The 24,629-nt window shown below is 42.0% G+C and overlaps 1 protein-coding gene across 1 annotated transcript in view; it reads right to left on the reverse strand.

Annotated features, from left to right (window-relative positions):
* Window positions 1-24,629, reverse strand: part of GABRA2 (gamma-aminobutyric acid type A receptor subunit alpha2) — a 147,771-nt gene that overhangs the window by 65,043 nt on the left and 58,099 nt on the right. The window contains exon 5 of the mRNA XM_075261618.1: window positions 13,072-13,292. Coding sequence (XP_075117719.1) covers window positions 13,072-13,292 — 221 coding nt within the window. The remainder of the gene's footprint in view (window positions 1-13,071; window positions 13,293-24,629) is intronic.

Consider the following 24,629-nt stretch of genomic DNA (forward strand, 5'->3'; position numbering starts at 1 on the left):
TTCGATATTCGTTTCGAGTAGCCCCTCAATATTCAACTACTCGAATCGAATATCGAACCCTATTATACTCTATGGGGGGGAAAATGCTCATTTCAGGGGTAGGCAACGTTCAATCAAATTACACTTACCAAGTCCACGAGTGAGGGTCGGGCTGGATCCTCCGAGAAGTCTTCTCCTTGCAGCGTCCCCGTGGCGTCTTCCGGCTCTTCATTCACTCTGCCAGGCATCGGGCCTGGGCAGAGCCGACTGCGCATGCCCGCACTACAAGTAGACATGCACAGTCAGCTCTGCCCAGGCCCGATGCCTGGCAGAGTGAATGAAAAGCCAGAAGACGCTGCGGGGAAGCTTCACGGAGAAGACTTCTAAAGGTAGGAGAAGAACCAGCGTTGATTGGCCGACTGTATAGCATTTGGCCAATCAATTCTGGTTCTGCATCAAACTTTTACATTCGAATAGCGAGTGGTACTCGATCGAGTACGAGTATTTCGAATACCGTAGTATTCGATCGAATACCTACTCGATCGAATACTACTCGCTCATCTCTACTTAGTATGTGTCAGAAAGCTGCGGAATCCTTTGGTACTGATTCTATTGTTCTATGGTTATTTTTCACTTTTGCTTTGTAGGTGAGGTTTATGCTAGTTTTAATATGAAAAATACCCCGCACACAATGATATCTATGGGTTTAGTCACATGACCATCTTTTTCATTTAACATGCTGTCAAATAAAAAGAGACCATGCCCTATATTTGTCTATTTTCACAGGATCCTCAATAGCCTCAAGTCTAGGAGGGATATGTGAAAACAGATGTCTGGTGGATGCAAGATGTAAAAAAATCACTGTTTCTCAGTTTTTCATGGCCGTTTTTTACCATGGTCGTGGGAATGTTTCCTAAAAACGGTAACTTTTGTTCTCTAAATAAAGCATGGTTATTCTATTTCTTTTGATGTATTAAAGCCATATGGATCAGGATGGCATGAATACGCCCTGGGGACGAGTAAGCACCATCTGCCTCAGGCTGCACCCTTCCCTGCCCAGGGCCGGCCTTTCAGCAGATGTATTGTATAGGTATTCTCTTTAATTTGCAGAATTTGGGAGACATAAAATCTACATACTTACAGTATGTATACATTCTATTACATAATGCACTTGGAAGAAGTCAGCCATTCTATACTATTAATGCGATGGGAAATATCATTAGACATGCCCTTAAGAGAAACGACTATTAATTATTACTGTATTAGTAAATACATGTTTTACTAATAAAAGGGCTAGCAACTGGGACTCTCCATTATTAATTTTATGGAGAGCAGCATCCAGCACAGCTTTCAGCACTAGAGAACTGCAAGGTCACACAATTTACACCAGAGACTCTATGGATACATTAATATTGCAGTTCTGACCCCACACAAAGCTGCAAGTATTATGGGATATTTATCAATTCCACCATATTTTATTGCACTTTCTCAAACCAGTAGAAATTACAACTGTGTCCATATTTAGATTAAATTTGACTTAAGATTCCAATTTCTCATCAAATATATTCAATGTGATAATAACCTTTGACAGGTTGCAAGCAACTCACATCATAGCCACTACGTGGACACATTTATAGGATAGACATCTTGTGACAGAGTATCAGAAAAGCTTGTTTTTTTTTTTTTTAATTGTTCATTTTGTGCCATACATATCAGGAATAGTAAGAAAGGACACAAATAGTAAGAAAGGACACAACTACAAATAATAAATTTTAAGCAACGTGGTATTCTGCAATATGCCAAATCATAGCTGGTGTATATGTTTTACGACATGGTACTTAATAGTAGACATCTATTACAGTATGAGCTTTCACAATGTGATCTGTAAGTGTTGGAGAAAATATTGTATTAATGTGACCCTACTTCTTAACCCGTTAATGCTACATACGAATATATCCGTCATCAGAGGGGGCAGACAATGCCAATGTAGCCACATGATCTACAACAGGTCTGTCACACAAAACTGTATTCTAGCTACAACCAGAAATTTTCCCTGCTCTCAACACTAGCGAGTTTGGACCTTGAGCATTCGGGTCCGCCTAGCACACCCAAGGAATTTAATGGTACAACTATGACATGTCCTCCCAGGCAAATATTATCAGAAAACCATATTTCCTTTGAAGATGGCCTTGGTGACATCAGGTCTGGATTGTGTATGTTTAGAGCTTTTTCAGTATACAACTCCATGATAGCCCCCTGCTGGGATAATGAGGTCAGCTAATACAAATTAAGCCAGGGCTGAAACCACAAAAGGCTTTGATTACAGAGCTGTCATCCCACATTCCTGTGCCTAAACTAGTTTTATTAGTAGGCACAAACGTCACACTGTGTATGAGGGGTCTGCAAAAGTGATAACATGTCAGGGCCAGATACATAATTGTAAAATACATAGCTGGGAGTCTTTTATCCTAACAGACTGGATATCAATATAAAAGGACATATACAATACTCTGCAATACCAAGGTACTGCATTTTATTATACAATACAGAAGTAGTAATATTAGTAATATTATCATTATTATTATTATTATTATTATTATTACATATTTATTTATTTATATAGCACCATTAATTCTATGGTGCTTTACATTTGAGGTTAATGTAGAGTATTATACAAGTGATCACATTTTCAAGTCCTTTATGTTAGAAATATAAAAAAGTAAATCAAAGCGTAAAAAAATCACTATTTTGCCCTAACACATTGTTTTGTTATGGTAAAAAATACAAGGCACATTACCAGGCACAAGCTATGGTAAAGAGTGGTGAACAGTTTCTAAAAAAAATATACCAAAATATAAAAACCTTAAATATTAAAAAATAAAATAAAATTATTTCAATTCAATCGTGTTAAGTATTTACTTTCCTGTAAAATTTGTGTTCTTACAGAGCACTGACATTCAGTGACCGCGATAGAAAATCAGTAGCATATGTAGTGTACTGTATACAAACAAGAGGTGTATGAGCACATATGTCTAACACTATACATTTACTCTGTCCTTATATTTACAGTGTGCACACGACACATCTATCATGTATTGATGGAGCGTGGGCTGTAAAATTCCCATTGAACGATATACAAGGCTCCAAGGATTTGTCAAGTTTAATTAATCTTTCCAGTTACATCCCAACTAACCTGCTATTCTGGGTTTTTTTTTTTTAATGTTTGACCTGGTTTTCAAAGAGCAGAAATCTAATCTCTCCTGTAACAAATTTAAATCACCTGCCAGTATAAGACTAGATCCTGGAAACCTGCCAGCACTCCAAGCCCATCATTTGAGAAGTGGAATTATGATAGAACATACAACATAATCAGCAGTGACAGCGCAAGGAACACCTCCTCATGTAAAAAAATATCTTATAACTCATCACCAGCGCTGTCAAGCCAGCAGAAGCTCAGCTTGTTTATAGAGTCTGTTACATTAATATTGCATTAAGCATGCAAACGTCTCAGCTCATCATTCAATCTACGCTGTGTATCCAAGCTGACATAACTGGACAAGCATAGACTGCTCTTGATGGACTGCGAAAGGAGATATTTGGGATAACACGTGGCTGGATTCATCAATAGTGTAGGTCTTGATGATGATGACAATGATGGATTTAGCCATTACCTATTCTAGCATCACACCCAGGCTATCCCCATGTAGGGTTCTACTGTTGGAATAGATCTAACTGGATACATTTTGGATATTGTGATACAATAAGTTGTAGATTGTGAGTCCCGTATTGGGTTCACAATGTACATTCTTCAGTATGTCTCTGGAGTATGGGAGGAAATCCAAACAAACACAGAGAGAACATACAACCTCCTTGCAGATGTTGTCCTTGGCAGGATTCAAACCCAGGACTCCAGCGGTGCCACTGAGCCACCATGTTGACGCCTGTGTTTTGAGTTTTTCATCATTTAACTTCAGATACTAAACATCTGTCCTTAAAGGGGTTGTCCGGGATAACTTGACATCCCTACACTATTCTAAACACCTTCCTACTTTCTAAATAACATCAATTATCAAAAATGAATGGTTACTAGGGTTGAGCGATCGTGTTCGGAAAAAATCGGATTCTGATCGGCGATCGAGAAAAATTCACGATCGCGATCGGAATCCCGAACACGATCTTTTTAGGTGGGATCGAGATCGGTACTATTTCCCACAATGCTTTGCTTAGCCTTCACACTGAGTATATAGTGTATAGTCAGTGTGAAGGCTCCGCTGCAGATCCATAGGAATGAATGGAAGCAGCCGACACACAGCCTTAACCCTCTGCGCGCCGGCTGCCTACATTCATTGTAATGGGAGACTAAACTAATATCTCTAGTAGCTACTTACCTCCAGAGATGGCTGCTCCGGTGTTCTTCGCCTCGCTGGCCCTCCATGCTGCTCTTCTCACCTCCCAGGTTAGTGTTTAAAGCGCTAGGAAGGCGGGGCTTGTGGCTTAGGAGAGTGTGGGCGGGTACAGGGCGGGGAGACGTGACGTCTCCCCTCCCAGTACCCGCCCACACTCTCCTAAAACGCCCACAGTCTCCTAACCTGGGAGGCAGGGCGAGAAGAGCAGCGTGGAGCGGCAGCGAGGCAAAGAAGAACACCGGAGCAGCCATCTCTGGAGGTAAGTGGACACCAGGGGGGACTAAGTAGCCAGAGGATTAAAAAAAAAATCCTCTGGCTACTTAGTGATTCACTACACAGCGTGGATTCTAACAATTAAAGCATTCTATTGTTAGATTCCATGCTCTATAGTGAATAGGATTGATTTTAAAATCTGATCTCCGATTAATAATAAAATCCCATTGACTTGCATTGGGATCGGAATTGGGATCGAGATCGGGTTCGAACGAAAAATGATCGGAAATCGGATTTTAAAATCGATCCTGAAAAGTCAAGATCGGCTCAACCCTAATGGTTACCCATATCCCTGGGACGGTCACATGACATTTAGAAGATTGTTGATAACAATAATTTTTTAAGCTCATTACTATTGTATTAGTCACTATACATTACTGATTATTGGCGGAAGTTCTGCCAATATGATAGCCGGTGGGTTCTTTAATAAAATAAGCTTATCATCTTCTAGGTGTCCTAGTTTCATAGACCTTTTAAAATATAGTGACCGCAGTCTAGTACAAAGCCTACCGTAGTAACCGTATAAAATACCATTAAACAAGCTCAGTGCTTTTTTACGGTTCTTTAAATCACCTAAACATCTCACTGTTCATGGTTTTACTTGTAATATAACCGCTATAATAGTATAAAGGAACAACACCATAACATTATCGCTACATAAACAGCTACAGGGTCATAAGAATATTTTCCACTCATCGTTGGCGAAGATTCCAGGAATAATTTATGCTAGTAATGAGAATTCTGTTTGGGCTGGAGCAGGAGCCCTGCCCGTGCCCCATCCCTCACCTGGGCCCCTTTTAAGAAAATGGTGAGGGTGGAACAGATAAGAAAAAGTGAGGCTCGGTTCACATCTGTGTTTGGTATTCCATTTGGGAAGTCTGGTTCGGGACGCCCCAAACGGAATAACGAATGCATTAAAAAGCAGTGAGCAATGAAAGTACTTGGACCCCATAGTCTATAATGGGGTCTGTGTGTTTTCTGCACGGTGTCCGCACGAATCATGCAGAGAGAGAAATACTTCAAGAACTACTTTCCTCTCCACATGACTTGTGCGGACACCGGGCAGAAAACACATGGCCCAATTATAGTCTATGGGGTCAGTGTGCTATCATTGCTCACTGCTTTTTAATGTATTTGGCATTCTGTTCAGGGGTCCCCAAGCGGACCCTGCTTGGGATGATAATGAAATAATGGCTGAGAATTGATTCCTATAGGCCAGATCAATGGGACAATTCCAGAAATGACTGCAATAAATCTGCCACACGTGAATATATCCTAAACATATAGTGATAGAGATAATGAAATTCCTATACAAGATTGAGCCGTGACCTGTATTATATTTTTTTTATATTTTATTTCTTTGTATCTGAGTGTCTACTGACAAACAGAAAAGAAAACTAAGAATAGAGAATCATTGAGTATCATTAATGGAATAGTCCCTTTGCATATCAAACACATTTAATACATATATCGTATATACTCGAGTATAAGCCAAATTTTTCAGCACAGTTTTTGTGCTGAAAAAGCCCCCCTCAGCTTATACTCGAGTCAAGCAAAAAAAATAAAAAAAAAATATATATATTTTTTTTTTTTTTTTTTGGGGGGGGGCTATGACCAGCAGCAATATCAATGTATAGAATCTCCTATAGAATAGTGAAAAAAAAAAAAAAAAAAAAAAAGATTTACAAGAAATAAATAAAAGTTGTAAATCCCTCCTTTCCCTAGAATACATATAAAAGTAGAAAATGACTGTGAAACACAAACACATTAGGTATCCCTGTGTCTACTGAATATAGGGGATCTGCAGTGCTCCTGTTCCGTCAGGAAGGGGTTAATAGGAGCACTGCAGATCCCCTATAGTCAGCCAGGCTGAATTCCAAGTGGGGGAAGAAAAAACCCAGTCCTCAAGCTCAGGGAAGGGGCAGACACCCCAAAAACACCCCAAAACACCCCCTCCCCTTCCCCAGCACCCAGCACCTACTGCACCCAAAAACCACGACCATTTTAATTTTTGAAATTTTCCAGTAGCTGCTGCATTTCTCCCCTCGGCTTATACTCGAGTCAATAAGTTTTCCCAGTTTTATGTGGTAAAATTAGGGGCCTCGGCTTATATTTGGGCCGGCTTATACTCGAGATATATACGGTAATTTATTCTAGCGGCATGCTACCAAAATCCTTAACAATATACATAACCACTAAAGCAAACATCCCATACAAATCTACCTACAACACATGCCTAGTAACATGCTATATCACAAGGTTAACTCTCCTGTCTTTTGGGGGCCGACCTTTAGTAATAGCATCCAGCATATCCTCTTCTGTTAGACAAGACATCTATGTGCACACAAGCAAAATCTCTGCCAACACAGCAACCCATACCATGAAATTATCTCAGAAAACATGATGACAGTTCATTCTATGCATCTATGAGGTGACTATAACACCTTGCAATATCTGTTTCAGCACCGATAATTGACTTTCAGGAGAATTCGGACCCAGTATTATCTATTGACTGATATGTCATATTGAGCAAAAAAAACACATTTGCTCTACCTAAATAAATCATTGGCTGTTCTTTTGGGTATACCGTATATAATATTGCTGTTGCACCAAATAAAAATGCAGCTGCAGCAGTTGGGACGGTCATTGCGACAAAGCTAAGTGGCGTTTTCTATAATGTGTTGTTTGTATCAGCAAGTTGTATCTGGATTTCTGCTACATTAGTATATTGCTGTAACAGTAGGAAAGTGTATTGTTAGTCATATTAAAGAAAGATATACAGTCCTATGAAAAAGTTTGGGCACCCCTATTAATCTTAATCATTTTTAGTTCTAAATATTTTGGTGTTTATAACAGCCATTTCACTTTGATATATCTAATAACTGATGGACACAGTAATATTTCAGGATTGAAATGAGGTTTATTGTACTAACAGAAAATGCGCAATATGCATTAATGCCAAAATTTGACCGGTGCAAAAGTATGGGCACCTCAACAGAAAAGTGACATTAATATTTAGTAGATCCTCCTTTTGCAAAGATAACAGCCTCTAGTCGCTTCCTGTAGCTTTTAATCAGTTCCTGGATCCTGGATAAAGGTATTTTGGACAAACAATTCAAGTTCAGTTAAGTTAGATGGTCGCCGAGCATGGACAGCCCGCTTCAAATCATCCCACAGATGTTCAATGATATTCAGGTCTGGGGACTGGGATGGCCATTCCAGAACATTGTAATTGTTCCTCTGCATGAATGCCTGAGTTGATTTGGAGCAGTGTTTTGGATCATTGTCTTGCGTAACTTCAACTTCGTCACTGATTCTTGAACATTATTCTCAAGAATCTGCTGATACTGAGTGGAATCCATGCGACTCTCAACTTTAACAAGATTCCCGATGCCGGCATTGGCCACACAGCCCCAAAGCATGATGGAACCTCCACCAAATTTTACAGTGGGTAGCAAGTGTTTTTCTTTTTGGACGCCATGCATAACGCCTTTTTTTATAACCAAACAACTCAATTTTTGTTTCCAAAATGAAGCTGGCTTGTCCAAATGTGCTTTTTCATACCTCAGGCAACTCTATTTGTGGCGTACGTGCAGAAACGGCTTCTTTCTCATCACTCTCCCATACAGCTTCTATTTGTGCAAAGTGCGCTGTATAGTTGACCGATGCACAGTGACACCATCTGCAGCAAGATGATGCTGCAGCTCTTTGGAGGTGGTCTGTGGATTGTCCTTGACTGTTCTCACCATTCTTCTTCTCTGCCTTTCTGATATTTTTCTTGGCCTGCCACTTCTGGGCTTAACAAGAACTGTCCCTGTGGTCTTCCATTTCCTTACTATGTTCCTCACAGTGGAAACTGACAGGTTAAATCTCTGAGACAACTTTTTGTATCCTTCCCCTGAACAACTATGTTGAACAATCTTTCTTTTCAGATCATTTGAGAGTTGTTTTGAGTAGCCCATGATGCCACTCTTCAGAGGAGATTCAAATAGGAGATCAATTTGCAATTGGCCACCTTAAATACCTTTTCTTATGATTGGATACATCTGGCTATGAAGTTCAAAGCTCAGTGAGGTTACAAAACCAATTTTGTGCTTCAGTAAGTCAGTAAAAAGTAGTTAGGGGAATTCAAATCAATAAAATGATAAGGGCAGGGGCGTAACTACCGTGGTAGCAGCAGTAGCAGCTGCCACAGGGCCCGGGCCATTAGGGGGCCCGGTGACAGCCGCTACCGCTGCGGTTTTTTTTGTTTTGTTTTTTTTTAAAAGTCCGTTACGGGCCCTATTCACTTGCCGATCCTGGCTGGGCCGGGATCGGCAAGTGACACCGCGGGGCCCACAGAGGCTATCATTATACTCGGGGGTCTTTGCAGACCCCCGAGTATAATGATCGGCGCACCGGGAGGGGTAAGGTAACATAAAAAACAGTGTTACTTACCTCTCCACGATCCTGCCAGGCCTCCGTCATTCGTGTCTGACGTCTCTGACGTCACATGACCCAGGCCAGCTTCCCGGGTCATGTGACGTCTGACGTCATTAAAGCTGGACAAGAGCGGACAGGACAGCCGACAGGAACAGGTAAGCAACTGTCTCTGTTCTTTTAATGGTTTTAATCCCCCGGGTCTCCGATTATTATACTCTGGGGTCTTTTCAGACCCCAGAGTATAATAAATGTTTATAGGTGTCCACAGTGGGACATATGGGGACACTATGGGGGATAATACTGTGTGTGCAGGGGACACTATAGGGGTTAATACTGTGTGCAGGGGCACTATAGGGGTTAATACTGTGTGTGCATTGGACACTATAGGGGTTAATAATACTGTGTGTGCATTGGATACTATAGGGGTTAATACTGTGTGTGCATTGGATACTATAGGGGTTAATACTGTGTGTGCAGGGGACACTATAGGGGTTAATACTGTGTGTGCAGGGGACACTATAGGGGTTAATACTGTGTGTGCAGGGGACACTATAGGGGTTAATACTGTGTGTGCAGGGGACACTATAGGGGTTAATACTGTGTGTGCAGGGGACACTATAGGGGTTAATACTGTGTGCATTGGACACTATAGGGGTTAATACTGTGTGTGCAGGGGACACTATAGGGGTTAATACTGTGTGTGCAGGGGACACTATAGGGGTTAATACTGTGTGTGCAGGGGACACTATAGGGGTTACTACTGTGTGTGCAGGGGACACTATAGGGGTTAATACTGTGTGTGCAGGGGACACTATAGGGGTTAATACTGTGTGCAGGGCTTACTAAGGGACATAATAGAGTGCGGAGGAGGGGGTCAGTCGAGGTCTTCGGCATCGGTTTGGGGAGGGGGGGCCCCATGTCAAAAGTTTGCCACGGGGCCCCGCCATTCCTAGTTACGCCACTGGATAAGGGTGCCCATACTTTTGCACCGGTCAAATTTTGGTTTAATGCATATTGCACATTTTCTTTGCAGACCCCCGAGTATAATGATCGGCGCACCGGGAGGGGTAAGGTAACATAAAAAACAGTGTTACTTACCTCTCCACGATCCTGCCAGGCCTCCGTCATTCGTGTCTGACGTCTCTGACGTCACATGACCCAGGCCAGCTTCCCGGGTCATGTGACGTCTGACGTCATTAAAGCTGGACAAGAGCGGACAGGACAGCCGACAGGAACAGGTAAGCAACTGTCTCTGTTCTTTTAATGGTTTTAATCCCCCGGGTCTCCGATTATTATACTCTGGGGTCTTTTCAGACCCCAGAGTATAATAAATGTTTATAGGTGTCCACAGTGGGACATATGGGGACACTATGGGGGATAATACTGTGTGTGCAGGGGACACTATAGGGGTTAATACTGTGTGCAGGGGCACTATAGGGGTTAATACTGTGTGTGCATTGGACACTATAGGGGTTAATAATACTGTGTGTGCATTGGATACTATAGGGGTTAATACTGTGTGTGCATTGGATACTATAGGGGTTAATACTGTGTGTGCAGGGGACACTATAGGGGTTAATACTGTGTGTGCAGGGGACACTATAGGGGTTAATACTGTGTGTGCAGGGGACACTATAGGGGTTAATACTGTGTGTGCAGGGGACACTATAGGGGTTAATACTGTGTGTGCAGGGGACACTATAGGGGTTAATACTGTGTGCATTGGACACTATAGGGGTTAATACTGTGTGTGCAGGGGACACTATAGGGGTTAATACTGTGTGTGCAGGGGACACTATAGGGGTTAATACTGTGTGTGCAGGGGACACTATAGGGGTTAATACTGTGTGTGCAGGGGACACTATAGGGGTTAATACTGTGTGTGCAGGGGACACTATAGGGGTTAATACTGTGTGCAGGGCTTACTAAGGGACATAATAGAGTGCGGAGGAGGGGGTCAGTCGAGGTCTTCGGCATCGGTTTGGGGAGGGGGGGCCCCATGTCAAAAGTTTGCCACGGGGCCCCGCCATTCCTAGTTACGCCACTGGATAAGGGTGCCCATACTTTTGCACCGGTCAAATTTTGGTTTAATGCATATTGCACATTTTCTGTTAGTACAATAAACCTCATTTCAATCCTGAAATATTACTGTGTCCATCAGTTATTAGATATATCAAACTGAAATGGCTGTTGCAAACACCAAAATATTTAGAACTAAAAATGATTAAGATTAATAGGGGTGCCCAAACTTTTTCATAGGACTGTAAATCATCTGTTTCAGACAAATAAAAACAACATTGAATCAGGCAAAGGCTTGCTCACTCATCAGCTCAGTCACAGCAGGAAGGTGGCGACAGTGACACTGTGACTTTAAGCCAATGTTCATCAGGGTTCCTGGAAGCATTTGTAAGAGTCTCTGCGGTAAAAAATGGCATTGTCTGTGTATAAACCCCCAAAAGGGATAATTTTTGGCCATTTGACAGCACTGTGTTTTTAAATGAGCTGGTTTTTCCACCAGCTACTATCTATTTAACTACAGCCATATCTGTTGCGATCACAATGACATCACTAAATGTGTGTTTGCAATATAGAGTTACAGAAGGCCTAAATAAAGTCCTAGAAGCCCTCAGAGTGTCACACATGACTTTTTACAATTTTGGTTCAGAACAAATGTATTTTTTGGACTATAAGACGCATTGGACTATAAGGTTTTAGAAAAGAAAAATAGGGGAAAAAAAATTCAAGCAAAAATGGTAAAATATTTAATATATGGGAGTTGTAGTTTTGCAACGGCTGCAAGGCCACATTGACAGGTGACCCTGCAGCTGTATGGGGATGTATAGGGCGTTTTTGTTTTTTTTGTTTATACGTGTATACACGTGTTAGCATTTTGCGCGCTCAAAAAGATCCCATTGATTTCAATGGGAGTTACGAGCGTATACGCCGCTTTATTTTGCGCCCTTAATTTTGCGGCCACAAAATTACGGACTCAAAATAACGTGGTGTATATGCTCGTAACTCCCATTGAAATCAATGGGATCTTTTTGAGCGCACAAAATGCTGACACACGTATACGTGCCAGCTTGCGCTCCACTTTACTACATGTGAACGCACCCTAAGACGCACCCTCAATTTCCGAGAGAAAAGTGTTGCTTGCAGGACTTTTCTCCACACATTTTTCATGTGGAGAGGGAAATGGAATGGTCTGAACGCAGATGTGAACTGGGCCTAAGTTTGTTAATTAATTTAGTCGGTATATTTCTAAGAGGAATAACTGAGGAATGATACAGCACAGAGTTCTAAGAAACATTTATTTAGAATTACAAATTTTTGGGAAATATAAGTATTTTCTATACTGACATGTCAGGAAAAATAACAGCTCCTCTCTAAGGGCTTGTTCACATCTGCGCCTGGGTCTCCATTATGCAGGTTTCCGTTTCCTGCCCGAAACTGCCCGAAACCCATTCACTTGAATGGGTTTGAAAAGCGTCCAGCCATGAGCGCCATTGAGCGTTTTGTGCCCTCTGCAGTGAAACCGTTTTTTTTAACTGGACACAAAGTCAGACATGCAGGACTTTGTGTCCGATTTAAAAAAAACGGTTTCGCCGCGGAGAGCACTAAATGCTCCCCGGTGCTCACGGTCTGACAGGTTTCCTTCTTCTGTCTGCAGAAGACAGAAACCTGAGAACGGACTCCAGTGTGAACCCAGTGTAAATATGTGGATTGGTCAGTTCACTGATACTCTGCGACTCTCTGCTCTGTTATTTCGGATTTTCTGTATTGTAGCACTGTCCTGATGCCCCAACCCCTCCAAACTTGATAAACTAGGTATATTATTTTTAACCAACTTAATAAATATTGAGTACTCAAGATTCTTGTTAATTTTCTTAAAATTATAACATAATAGAGGAAAAAGAAAGGAAAATGTTTTATAAACTATTGCTGAAGTGTAATGTTGTACATGGGTTAATATAGATAATAAAGAATATACCTCATAGTATATAGCAGCGTGCCATCATCTTGAATTCTCAGCAGCTTATTAGGCATTGTCATGTTATGAGCTATAGACTTCTTTCCATTATGGAAGAAAGTGTCCGGAGTCCAAATTTTATTAGCCATCAGGTTGTTTAATCGTAGAATGCGCATGGGTCCAGTGAACCGCAGTCTTTCATCTTCCCAATTTTGACGAAAAAATACGTCTATAGTGTATTCCTATAGTAAAATAAAGCATAGCAATTATGTATCCATGTTACTTCACCTCTCCATTTCATTGTGTCTTAGTATAATAAATTCATTTATTAAGTACAAAATATTCACAAGCCACAAATATATAATAATTTTAAAACAATAAAGTAGAACCAAGACTAAATCCCTGATATAAAAAGTCATCAAGGAACCTTGAACTAAACCACAGACTGAACAAAACCGTAGCAAATTATTTAACATACAGATGCTTCAAATGGTAGCTGTTAAGTTCACATATATATACCAGGGACCCTGGTCTATAGTCTCTCACTCTGCCAAATCAGTATCCCTACGCTGTGCTGAGGAGGCCCATTAGGCCGAAACAGCGTTGTCCATAGCTGGGAATCTGTTCCTTTTGGAATAGAAATACTAATTTGGCAATTAAAAAATTAGACTTCTTAACTGAGTCATGCACGATGTTAAGGATGCTGCCCTCTAGGCAGCGTATAGAGTGCACTGTTCTCCCAATTACATCCTGGAGAATAGATTTGCATATTTTTTACCCATATATATATATATATATAATATATCTTAGAAATGACTAGCAAGTAATGTGTTAAATGTCAAGTTTTATTCATTTATCATTATGGAACCTTTTAAAGTCAATTCTGCGGGAGTCTGCATTGGAGCATCAAATTTATCAAATGTTGTGCAACTACAATTCTAACACATCCGTCCTGAAATGTGACCCCACTTTTTTTTGTCATCAACTTGCGATAATTTTTTTTTAAAAAGAAGTCATAGTTAATTAAGCTGAAGTACCGACAACTAAAAAGGCTAACCACGCACTTTTGAAAAGTGGAGTGATTAGTGCAGAAATCAAAAAGTTGCAAATTGTTTGCACAAATGAGCTAAGAAATCCCTGCTTTGCCATTTTTTTTACACCAGAATTCTAGAATGTGGGTTTAATAAATCAAAAAGTTGCAAATTGTTTGCACAAATGAGCTAAGAAATTCCTGCTTTGCCACTTTTTTACGTCAGAATTCTAGAATGGGGAGGTTAATAAATTACTCAAAATTTGCTACATCAACTTGCGCTCCATCTGTACAGTATCTATATTAAAGTGCTTGCTTACAAGGGTTTTACAGCGCCTAATGCCAGTTTCATACTGAAAAACAATCCACCTCATAGGTCAATATCTGGTCTGTGGGGGTCCGACACCCAGACAGCACAGAGATCAGCTGTCCAACCAGCCTTTTGGATGCCAAATGCCGCGGCAGTGGATGAGGAGCAAGTGCAGTCTGCTCCTATACAAGTCCACTTGAGAATTTCAGCCATGTATTGATTACTTGGATAGGAACCGACTACGTTTGCTCCACCTCCATGCTTGATGCATGAAAACATGGCTAGTGATGGGTTTGAAAGGGACCAGCTGTCTGACTTAAGATGAGATAAGCCAGCCCCCTTCTCCATCATGGCTAATTCAGAAACAGAAAGGAGTGGGCTTAACTAATGAACTGAACCCATTCACGTAGGTCACTAGTCAAGTCCTGGGTTTGAAGGTGGGAAAAGCTGCCCTCCTATATAGATATGAATGTGGACCAGCAATGGCGCTAAAAGTGAAACATCACTGCAGATTTGTGCAATAAAGTAAAGAAGAATAGAACATACAGTATTTCCTGTCGCTGGACAACCCCTTCAAATGTTTGGATTTCACATTCTATATAGTACGTCTTTACCTTCAAATGTCTACAAACTCATTCCAAGCTTTTGCGACCAAGTCACCGAGAGGGCCAAGACTGAGCATGGAATTAAATGAATAAGGTAAAATAAGATTTCAGTGACTTTGGGAGAATAAGAATGGCCCTTGACATCCCAAAAGGCTCCTTTCACTCTACACTGTTTAGTTCGTTGATCTGCTCCCCTCATGAACGCAGTGGAACATAGAGAGGAGCACAAAATACTAAGATCATAATTTTACTAAATATCTCTGATGCTTTAAAAAGATGATATTACTAGAGATGAGCGAACAGTAAAATGTTCGAGGTTCGATATTCGTTTCGAGTAGCCCCTCAATATTCGACTACTCGAATTGAATATCGAACCCTAATATAGTCTATGGGGGGAAAATGCTCGTTTCAGGGGTAGGCAACGTTCGATCAAATTACACTTACCAAGTCCACGAGTGAGGGTCGGGCTGGATCCTCCGAGAAGTCTTCTCCGTGCAGCGTCCCCTCGGGATCTTCCGGCTCTTCATTCACTCTGCCAGACATCGGGCCTGGGCAGAGCCGACTGCGCATGCACGCACTACAAGCGGACATGCACAGTCGGCTCTGCCCAGGCCCGATGCCTGGCAGAGTGAATTCAGAGTTGAAAGACGCCGCGGGGAAGCTGCACGGAGAAGACTTCTAAAGGTAGGAGAAGAACCAGCGTTGATTGGCCGACTGTATAGCATTCGGCCAATCAACGCTGGTTCTGCACCGAATTTTTCCATTCGAATAGCGAGTAGTATTCGATCGAGTACAAGTATTTCGAATACCGTAGTATTCAATCGAAAATCTACTCGATCGAACACTACTCGCTCATCTCTAGATATTACTATAGTATGAGTTGCATATGTAATAATGGTAATACTTGCCATTCAATGCATTGTCTAGTGCTCTGGCCATGATACACCACCAGTTCGTGTCGACATGATATAGTATCAATAACTTCATGGGATTGGTCTAAAAACATAAATGGTCAATATACGCTTTGAAATAAGGTGAATAAGTTTGGTGACTTCTAGTAGTCACATCCCTACATCTATTCATCGCCTTAAGACAAAACTACTTTCTTCTCGAAGCAAATGATGATGCCAAGTACATTTGTGCAATAGATAAAGCAGCGCCAACATATAATGGGAAATCAGTGCTGCATTAATAACTGAGAGTATCTATTAGTCTGGAGAGGGAATGCGTTCTGTCATCAGTCAGGGCTAAGTAGATCTGTTTAAATTAGTGGAGAGGTCAATAAATGACTATCTCTAAAATAGACGTCAAGCTGACGGATGACCCAGATCACCCAATATACCTGCATCTAATGGGTATGGAAATCTGAATCTGAATGAAAACAGTCTCCTTCGCAAAACCAACTGGTACCAACGTCTTATATGATAAAATAGGTTTCGTATCTAGAAGGACTTGGAGGTAACTGTTACCTGCTTGCCTAATTTTTTCCAACTTTTTTGTCCAAATCTTACAAAAAATTCACCCAATGGGAATCGTGATTCTACTGCTGTCAAATATGTCATTGTTTTGATTATACCCTTGAAAACATATGGTGCGCCCAGAGCAAAAACCATTATAAAGGGGCAAAATTAAAAGAAAATAGGTGCAACAGACTTGATAAATACTTCCTCTGTGTACTGGTAGTCTAAGACACCCCCGCTGCTCTTGGATAGACCAACAGCAGGGTGAAGACCCTACTCAGAGCCCAGTGTAGTCTGAGGAGCTGGTGGCCTTTCCATGGAAATAAAGTAAGGACTGCACTTGATAGGTTAAAGGGGTTGTCCCATCACAAGGATCCTATCTATACTGCTTGTTAATGTGGATGTAAGACTTTTCCTAAATACACTGCTTCAGCAAAACTGCTTTGTTTGTCTACTATCTTACTTTATTCAATTCATTGTTGACACAGCCCTTGCTCAAAAGTCAAGTGATGTATCTGCTGCTCTCAGGGGGAGGGATGAGGGGCTAAGTGCAGGGAGCGAGCCTGTGTATCTAGCTATTCCTGTGTCTGCACCACGTGACCTAGGTCCTGCACTCAGATAGGGGAAAGGAGCTGCTTTCATTTCTGAACTTGTCTTCTGTTCTCCCAGTTATCAGGCTAGCTAATTCAATTGTGTTCATTATGGCAGAGACAGGCAGTTTCTGTATGTAACACAGAATGGAGTTGCTCCTGCCTGTGCTTCATAGTCCAATATTGTGCATATAGTGTTTGAGGACCTTTGATGACATCACAGGCCCTTCAACGGTGGGCGGAGCTACATGCTAATTCGCCAAATGACGCAAGAAACCAGGAAGAAAGAAGATTTTACAGCAGTGAAGACTGGTGAGAATGCGACGTGGGAATACCTCTTTAAAACAAAGGGCACCATGTATCTTAACTATGCATTTACTGTGAAATTTTTAACTTGACCTAGACCATGACTTTAAACAGTAAACCATTACATTTTAATGTTTTGCAGGTACACATGGGGAAATTCAACAGAAAATACTCAAAATGGGATAACGAAAGCGCACATCTTTCAGATCCTGCAACTGGAAAGTATAGGTCTATATACAGAAGAATATCAAATAGACCAAGGCGATGTTCAACTCATGTTTATGGTAGACATTTACCATATGTTATACATCGAGAACACTTCCAATGTATCCGCGGCAAATAATTTATAGAAATATTTTTACAATGGGTGTTTTATGCAAAATTATAGCTTTCGGTTACATACATTTTGGCTGTATGTTTGGCATATGGTATATTTGGTATGCTGCATTAATAACATTACATTAAAGGGGTATTCCCATGTCAAGGATCCTATCTATAATGGTACCTTATATAAGGTGCAAACTTTTCCTAAATATATTGCTTTTGCAATGCTGCTTTGTTTGCCTACTATGTGAACTTATTCCTCCCATTGTTTACACAGCGTTTTCACAATTATGGACCTATGAGATAGGACAAGTGACATCACTCACTGCTCTCATTGTTAGCTATGCCAGCAGGACAATCAGTTCGGCTAATTGCAGTTTGCTGATAAAGCTGAGTCTGTTATCTCTCAATGTAAACACACAGATAACACTGAGTCCCTTCTCTACAAGCATGTGCATATTATTAGAGATGAGCGAACAGTGAAATGCTCGAAGTTCGAACCTCATTATAGTCTATGGGGAAAAATACTCGTTTAGGGGGAAAACAATTTTCGACTCAGGTGGGTCACCAAGTCCACTATGACACCTCAGCAAATGATGCCAAAACCTCTGGAATGTAACTGGGACAGCAGGGGAAGCATGTCTGGGGGCATCTAACAAGCCCAAGTCACAGTTTTACCCCACCATCACAGCCTATCAACTACACACTTTCCACACTCAAAAAACCCACTATGAAAGTGGAAAAGTATCTAGAAACCTTTTTTCCTCCCCAATTGGATAGCCATAAACCCTAGTGGTGACACTAGACCCCTCAGTGGCTGGAGTTTGGCGAGGGGGTGCCATTAACGTGTCCCAGAGCTTAGACAGTGGACCGGACGGCACTTGTTCGCCTCATGGATGAACTGTCCTCTCTGCCGCCAACAACACTTGATGGAAACATTTCCATGTTCTGCACCAATTGCTTGTGGCAGTCATTAATGCGATTGGCCCTCCCCTCTACCGGAATAAAAGCCGAGATGTTATTTTTTTACCGGGGGTCAAGGATAGCAAATATCCAATATTGGTTGCTCTCCATTATTTTGACTACGCGCTTGTCACTTGAAAAGCACCCCAACATGAAGTCAGCCATGTGTGCCAGAGTGTTACTTGGCATGACTTTGCTGCCCCCACCAGAAAGGTCACTCTCCATTTCCTCCTCTTCCTCCTCCCTTTCGCCCCATCTGCGCTGCAAGAATAGGACGCATTGAACTTCCCCGGTAGCCTCCTGCGTCACAGTCATATCATCTGCCACATCTTCATCCTCCTCCTCCTCCGTCATTAAACGCTGTGAAGCGGACAGGTGTGTGGACCTACTCTCCTGCTGTGACGGTTGTGCTGCTATCCCTGACTCCTCAGTGTGATCTGCGTTATACCTGATGGCAATGAGGGATTCTCGCATCACACACAAGAGCGGGATTGTTACGCTCACTAGTGCGTCGTCACAGCTGACCCTCTTGGTGGACTCCTCAAACACCGGTAGGATTTCACATAGGTCTCCCATCCATGGCCACTCATGGTTGAGAAACTGAGGGAGCTGACTTTGTGGTACCCTAGGGTTTTGGAGATGGTACTCCATCAAAGGTCTCTGCTGCTCAACCACTCTGCTCAACATATGATATGTTGAGTTCCAGCGTGTAGGGACGTCGCACAACAGCATTGCGTGAAATGACTTTCTTCGTAATGCATCTTTCTGTCTGTATTTGAACCCTACAAATTGTACAGCGCTGCGGAATATGTTGGCGCTCTATAAACACATTCCAATACCTGTATTGATACTGTAAATGCCATTTATTTTCCAGTCTCCATCCACTACAGCATGATGTACAATTCCCCTACAGAACATGCTGTGGTTCATTGCTTTTGAGCATATTCTCCACCATATTTCCAATTCCATGCTGTATACCTTGGAGTGGCGGTAAATATTTACAGAGTCCCTCTTCTGTGTATTCATGTACATTGAGTAGTTGTTAATGTATTTAAATGTATTCAAAACCTCTTTTATCTTAGGAGGCCTGATGAGTCCTCATAAATTTCAATAATTTACAGATACTCCTCCTGAATAATTTTATATGTTATATTATTTACTAATGCCTTCAAAGCTGTTTTAGTCTGAAATGCCTCTGGGAGAAATCTCGAGTATTAAATATGGTCTAAGTGTCACAGATTGAAGGCCAATAGAACACATGAAGACATACGGAGAAGATTTACCAACATTTATATGATTGTCTTCATATTTCTGCTGTACAGGATACAAGTGGATAGTGATGGCATCCAGTATTTTAATAGGAAAACACATCCCAATATAGTCATTTCAGCACTTTAGTCAAATAATTTCCTTTGCCAGGTCTTACGCTGTTTTCCTCTATATCTTCGCTCAGACCGTTTATAAAGAGTATGCAAATCTATTCTCCAGGATGTAATTAGGAGAACAGTGCCTCTGTATGCCGACATATTTTTTTACCCAGAATCCCTAGCGAAGCAGGAATGACTTGTAAGTCTCCGTACTGCCTATGTAGGCACACACTCTCCCTAATGTGTACGATTATCCCCTGTCCCTGGTCTATAGTCTCTCATTCTGCCAAATCAGTATCCCTGCGCTATGCTGAGGAGGTCCAAAAGACCGAAACAGCGCTGGCCATAGCTGGGAATCTGTTCCTTTTGGAATAGAAATACTAATTTGGCAGTTAAATCCGCATCATGATAGTAGGCTTATTAACTGAGTCATGCATGATGTTAAGGATGCTGCCCTCTAGAGGGCGGCATACAGAGTGCACTGTTCTCCTAATTACATCCTGGAGAATAGATTTGCATATTTTTTACCCAGAATCCCTAGCAGAGCAGGAATGACTTGTAAGTCTCCGTACGCCTATGTAGGCACACACTCTCCCTAATGTGTAGGATTATCCCCTGACCCTGTTTATAAAGAATCAGACTCTGTATAAGCTTACACACAGAGAGCTATGGACAGGGGAGGGGGAGGAGGAGGCTCTTAATTGATTTATTACCTTATTCTGTGTTATGGTAGTATCTTATCTTGAGTAGTGCTAGTGTCTTATCTTGATGATGCAGAAACCTCATTGTTGTAAGTTTAATTTATTTGATTGCTGTGGTCTCTTCACTATTACCAAGCTCAGTGCCATGCATGGCGTAGAGGCTGTGGTTGGTATGGACACACGGCTCCATTCATTTGAATGGGACTCAGCAGTAGACTGGCCATATGGTTAATGGATGTGATGTCACTGTCTGAAAAGAGAAAGCTAAATATCCTAGCCCTGGAGAACTCCTTTAGACTAAGGCCGCACATTGCGGAAGTGCAAGGTTTTTTGCTGCCTTTTTTTGAGCCAAAGTGGATAGAAGTATAAGAGATTCCTATATATTGACCATTCCTTTTGTAGCCATTCTTGGCTTTGGTTCACATCTGTGTTCGGGCCATTCCTTTCCCCCTCCGCATGAAAAAAGCGGAGAGAAAAGACCTGCAAGCGGCACTTTTCTCTCTGCATTCCTCATACGGAAAGCAAGTGGAAACCACACGGACCCATTATAGTATACGAGGTTGCAGGTTTCCTAAGGTAACCGCTTTTATTATGGGGATTAGGTTTCCGTTCGGGGAATCCCTAAGCAGACCTCCGAACGGAAACCCGAACGCAGATGTGAATCGGCAATGACAAAATTCTAGTTATTTCAGACTACACTGTTGGGCCACTGTCACGTCTTCCTTCAGTTTCAAATGTAATACATGTATTCTAAGAAAAGCAATTTACTAGCATTTCTGAAGGTGTTTCATTTTCTTACAGTTGCTATTGATGGTAAATCTACAAATATTGCAGATGCAAAGTATAAGGTCAGATATTAACTTATACAACTAATAATACAGAACTCATTAATGGGAAGTAGGTTTAAAAAGAAATGAACCACTTCAGTACCGGGCCAATTTGTGGTCCAGGACCAGACACATTTTAGGTTTATTTTGTATGTGCGGTTTTGAGGGCTGTAACATTTTTCCCGTATGTCTCACTCAACTAATTTTTGCGTCTTTTTTCGGGGACACATAGGGCTTTATTTTTATGTTATTTTTATTTTCAAATGTGTTTTAATTTTTTTTATATCCAGGAAAATATAGACAAAACAGGAGGGAAATTGTGTCTGGTTTTCAATTTATTATTATTTTTTTTATTTAATAACACAAAGTGTCACTGAAAAACTTTATAAAACAGTTTTTCCTCTCAGTTACGGTAATTTTTATTTTGTATGGTGTCATCGGGGGTGGGGCTATAACCTTTAATAACGGCGTTTTATTAGCGTATTATTAATTTTTTTATTTTATTTACTTTTTTTAAAAAAACTTTTTGTTATATTTTTAGTTTTAGTTTTTTTCAGATGGTGTCCCCATAAGGTGATAAGAGACCTTTGGGGACATCTGATGACTTTTTTTTTTTTGTACTGAAGGCTGATTTCTCCTATAACTGGGGCTGCTACATTTAACCCCAGATGCAGGAGGAATCCAGCCTCCTGCACGCTGCTATACACAGTATACAGAAATGATCTGAGTCCTGTAGGACCCAGCAGCTCTGGTAAGACGCTGCTCCCGGCGGATCACGTGACCGCTGGGTCAGAGGGCAGCTGAATTATGGCAGCGCCCATAGCCGTGTATACAGCGCTCATTGAGCGCTGTATACACAGCAATCGAGAAGGCAGGGGAGGTAATAAATGTTCCCTTCCATCTCTCTGGGAGCTCCAGCTGAAGTTACAGCCGGCTCCCAGTATCAGCAGCTGCACAATCTCTGTGCAGCTACTGTGTTTTTTTTCCTGTTTTTTTGTTGGGTGATATTACATATAATACACTGTCTACCAATAAGTATTTGGACACTCAGTAAAGATCTGGAGGTGGAGTTATGGTCTGGGGGTGTGTCTCCTGGTATGGACCCTTGGTCCCAGTGCATGGTATACTCAACGCCGACGTCTATTGCACTATTTTAGATAACAGTGAGCTTCCTACATTATGGCGGTTCTATGGGTCAGACCAATGTTACTTCCAGGATGACATTGCCAGCTGTCATGTAGCGAGGTCTGCCATGGCTTGGTACAGTGACAATCGGGTTAACCGACTGGAGTGGCCTGCCCAGAGCCCAGACTTGAACCCTATCGAGCACCTCTGGGACGAGTTGGATCACCGAACTAAGGGGTGCAGCAGCCGTCAAAAATCGGTGAAAGAACTTACCTGTCTTCTCCAAGCCGAATGGAATATAATACCACTAGCCGTCATACAAGGACTTGTGGAAATCTCCGGAGGGTTGAGACTGTAATTGCCGCTCGGACCACAGGTGTCCACTTATTGGTAGACGGTGTATACTACCTGCAATACGCATGTGGCGTTGTCCTTGTCACAGCCTGATTATAATCTCGGTTGGATAAAATGCCAATTTTTATAGACCCAACAAAAAAAACCAGATGTATTATCTACATTAGTATACATACACCTATGTAGATTTTGCACATTTAAGCATAGACCTACGGTATAATAATAGAGATGAGCGAACACTAAAATGTTCGAGGTTCGAAATTCGATTCGAACAGCCGCTCAATGTTCGTGTGTTCGAACGGGTTTCGAACCCCATTATAGTCTATGGGGAACAGATACTCGTTAAGGGGGAAACCCAAATCCGTGTCTGGAGGGTCACCAAGTCCACTATGACACCCCAGGAAATGATGCCAACACCTCTGGAATGACACTGGGACAGCAGGGGAAGCATGTCTGGGGGCATCTAACACACCAAAGACCCTCTATTACCCCAACATCACAGCCTAACAACTACACACTTTACACACTCAATACCACCTCTCTGACAGTAGGAAAACACCTTGAAACATGTGTATTTGGCACTTGCAGTGAGGAGAGCTTGTCACCAGCAGTGAATTTGGCCCTTGTAGTAAGTTGAGGTTGGCACCAACATTTGTTTTGAAAATCAGGGTGGATTGAGCCTCTAACCAGCAGAGTTTGGGCAAATTCATGGTGGAGAGAGCCTCTAAAAACCCCAGTTTGGACCAATTCATGGTGGAGGGAGCCTCTAAAAACCCCAGTTTGGACCAATTCATGGTGGAGGGAGCCTCAAAAAACCCCAGTTTGGACCAATTCATGATGGAGGGAGCCTCTAAACAGCCCAGTTTGGGCAAATTCATGGTGGAGGGAGCCTCTAAAAACCCCCAGTTTGGACCAATTCATGGTGGAGGGAGCCTCTAAAAACCCCAGTTTGGACCAATTCATGGTGGAGGGAGCCTCTAAACAGCCCAGTTTGGGCAAATTCATGGTGGAGGGAGCCTCTAAACAGCCCAGTTTGGGCAAATTCATGGTGGAGGGAGCCTCTAAAAACCTCAGTTTGGACCAATTCATGGTGGAGGGAGCCTCTAAAAACCCCAGTTTGGACCAATTCATGGTGAAGGGAGCCTCAAAAAACCCCAGTTTGGACCAATTCATGATGGAGGGAGCCTCTAAACAGCCCAGTTTGGGCAAATTCATGGTGGAGGGAGCCTCTAAAACCCCCCAGTTTGGACCAATTCATGGTGGAGGGAGCCTCTAAAAACCCCAGTTTGGACCAATTCATGGTGGAGGGAGCCTCTAAACAGCCCAGTTTGGGCAAATTGATAGTGGAGGGAGCCTCTAAACAGCCCAGTTTGGGCAAATTCATGGTGGAGGGAGCCTCTAACCAGCCCAGATTGGACCAATTCATGGTGGAGGGAGCCTCTAAAAACCCCAGTTTGGTTAGAGCTGGTTAGAGGCTCCCTCCAAAACCCCAGTTTGGACCAATTCATGGTGGAGGGAGCCTCTAAACAGCCCAGTTTGGACCAATTCATGGTGGAGGGAGCCTCTAAAAACCCCAGTTTGGACCAATTCATGGTGGAGGGAGCCTCTAAACAGCCC

This window comes from Leptodactylus fuscus, chromosome 1, assembly GCF_031893055.1.
Source record: "Leptodactylus fuscus isolate aLepFus1 chromosome 1, aLepFus1.hap2, whole genome shotgun sequence".
Lineage (NCBI taxonomy): Eukaryota > Metazoa > Chordata > Amphibia > Anura > Leptodactylidae > Leptodactylus > Leptodactylus fuscus.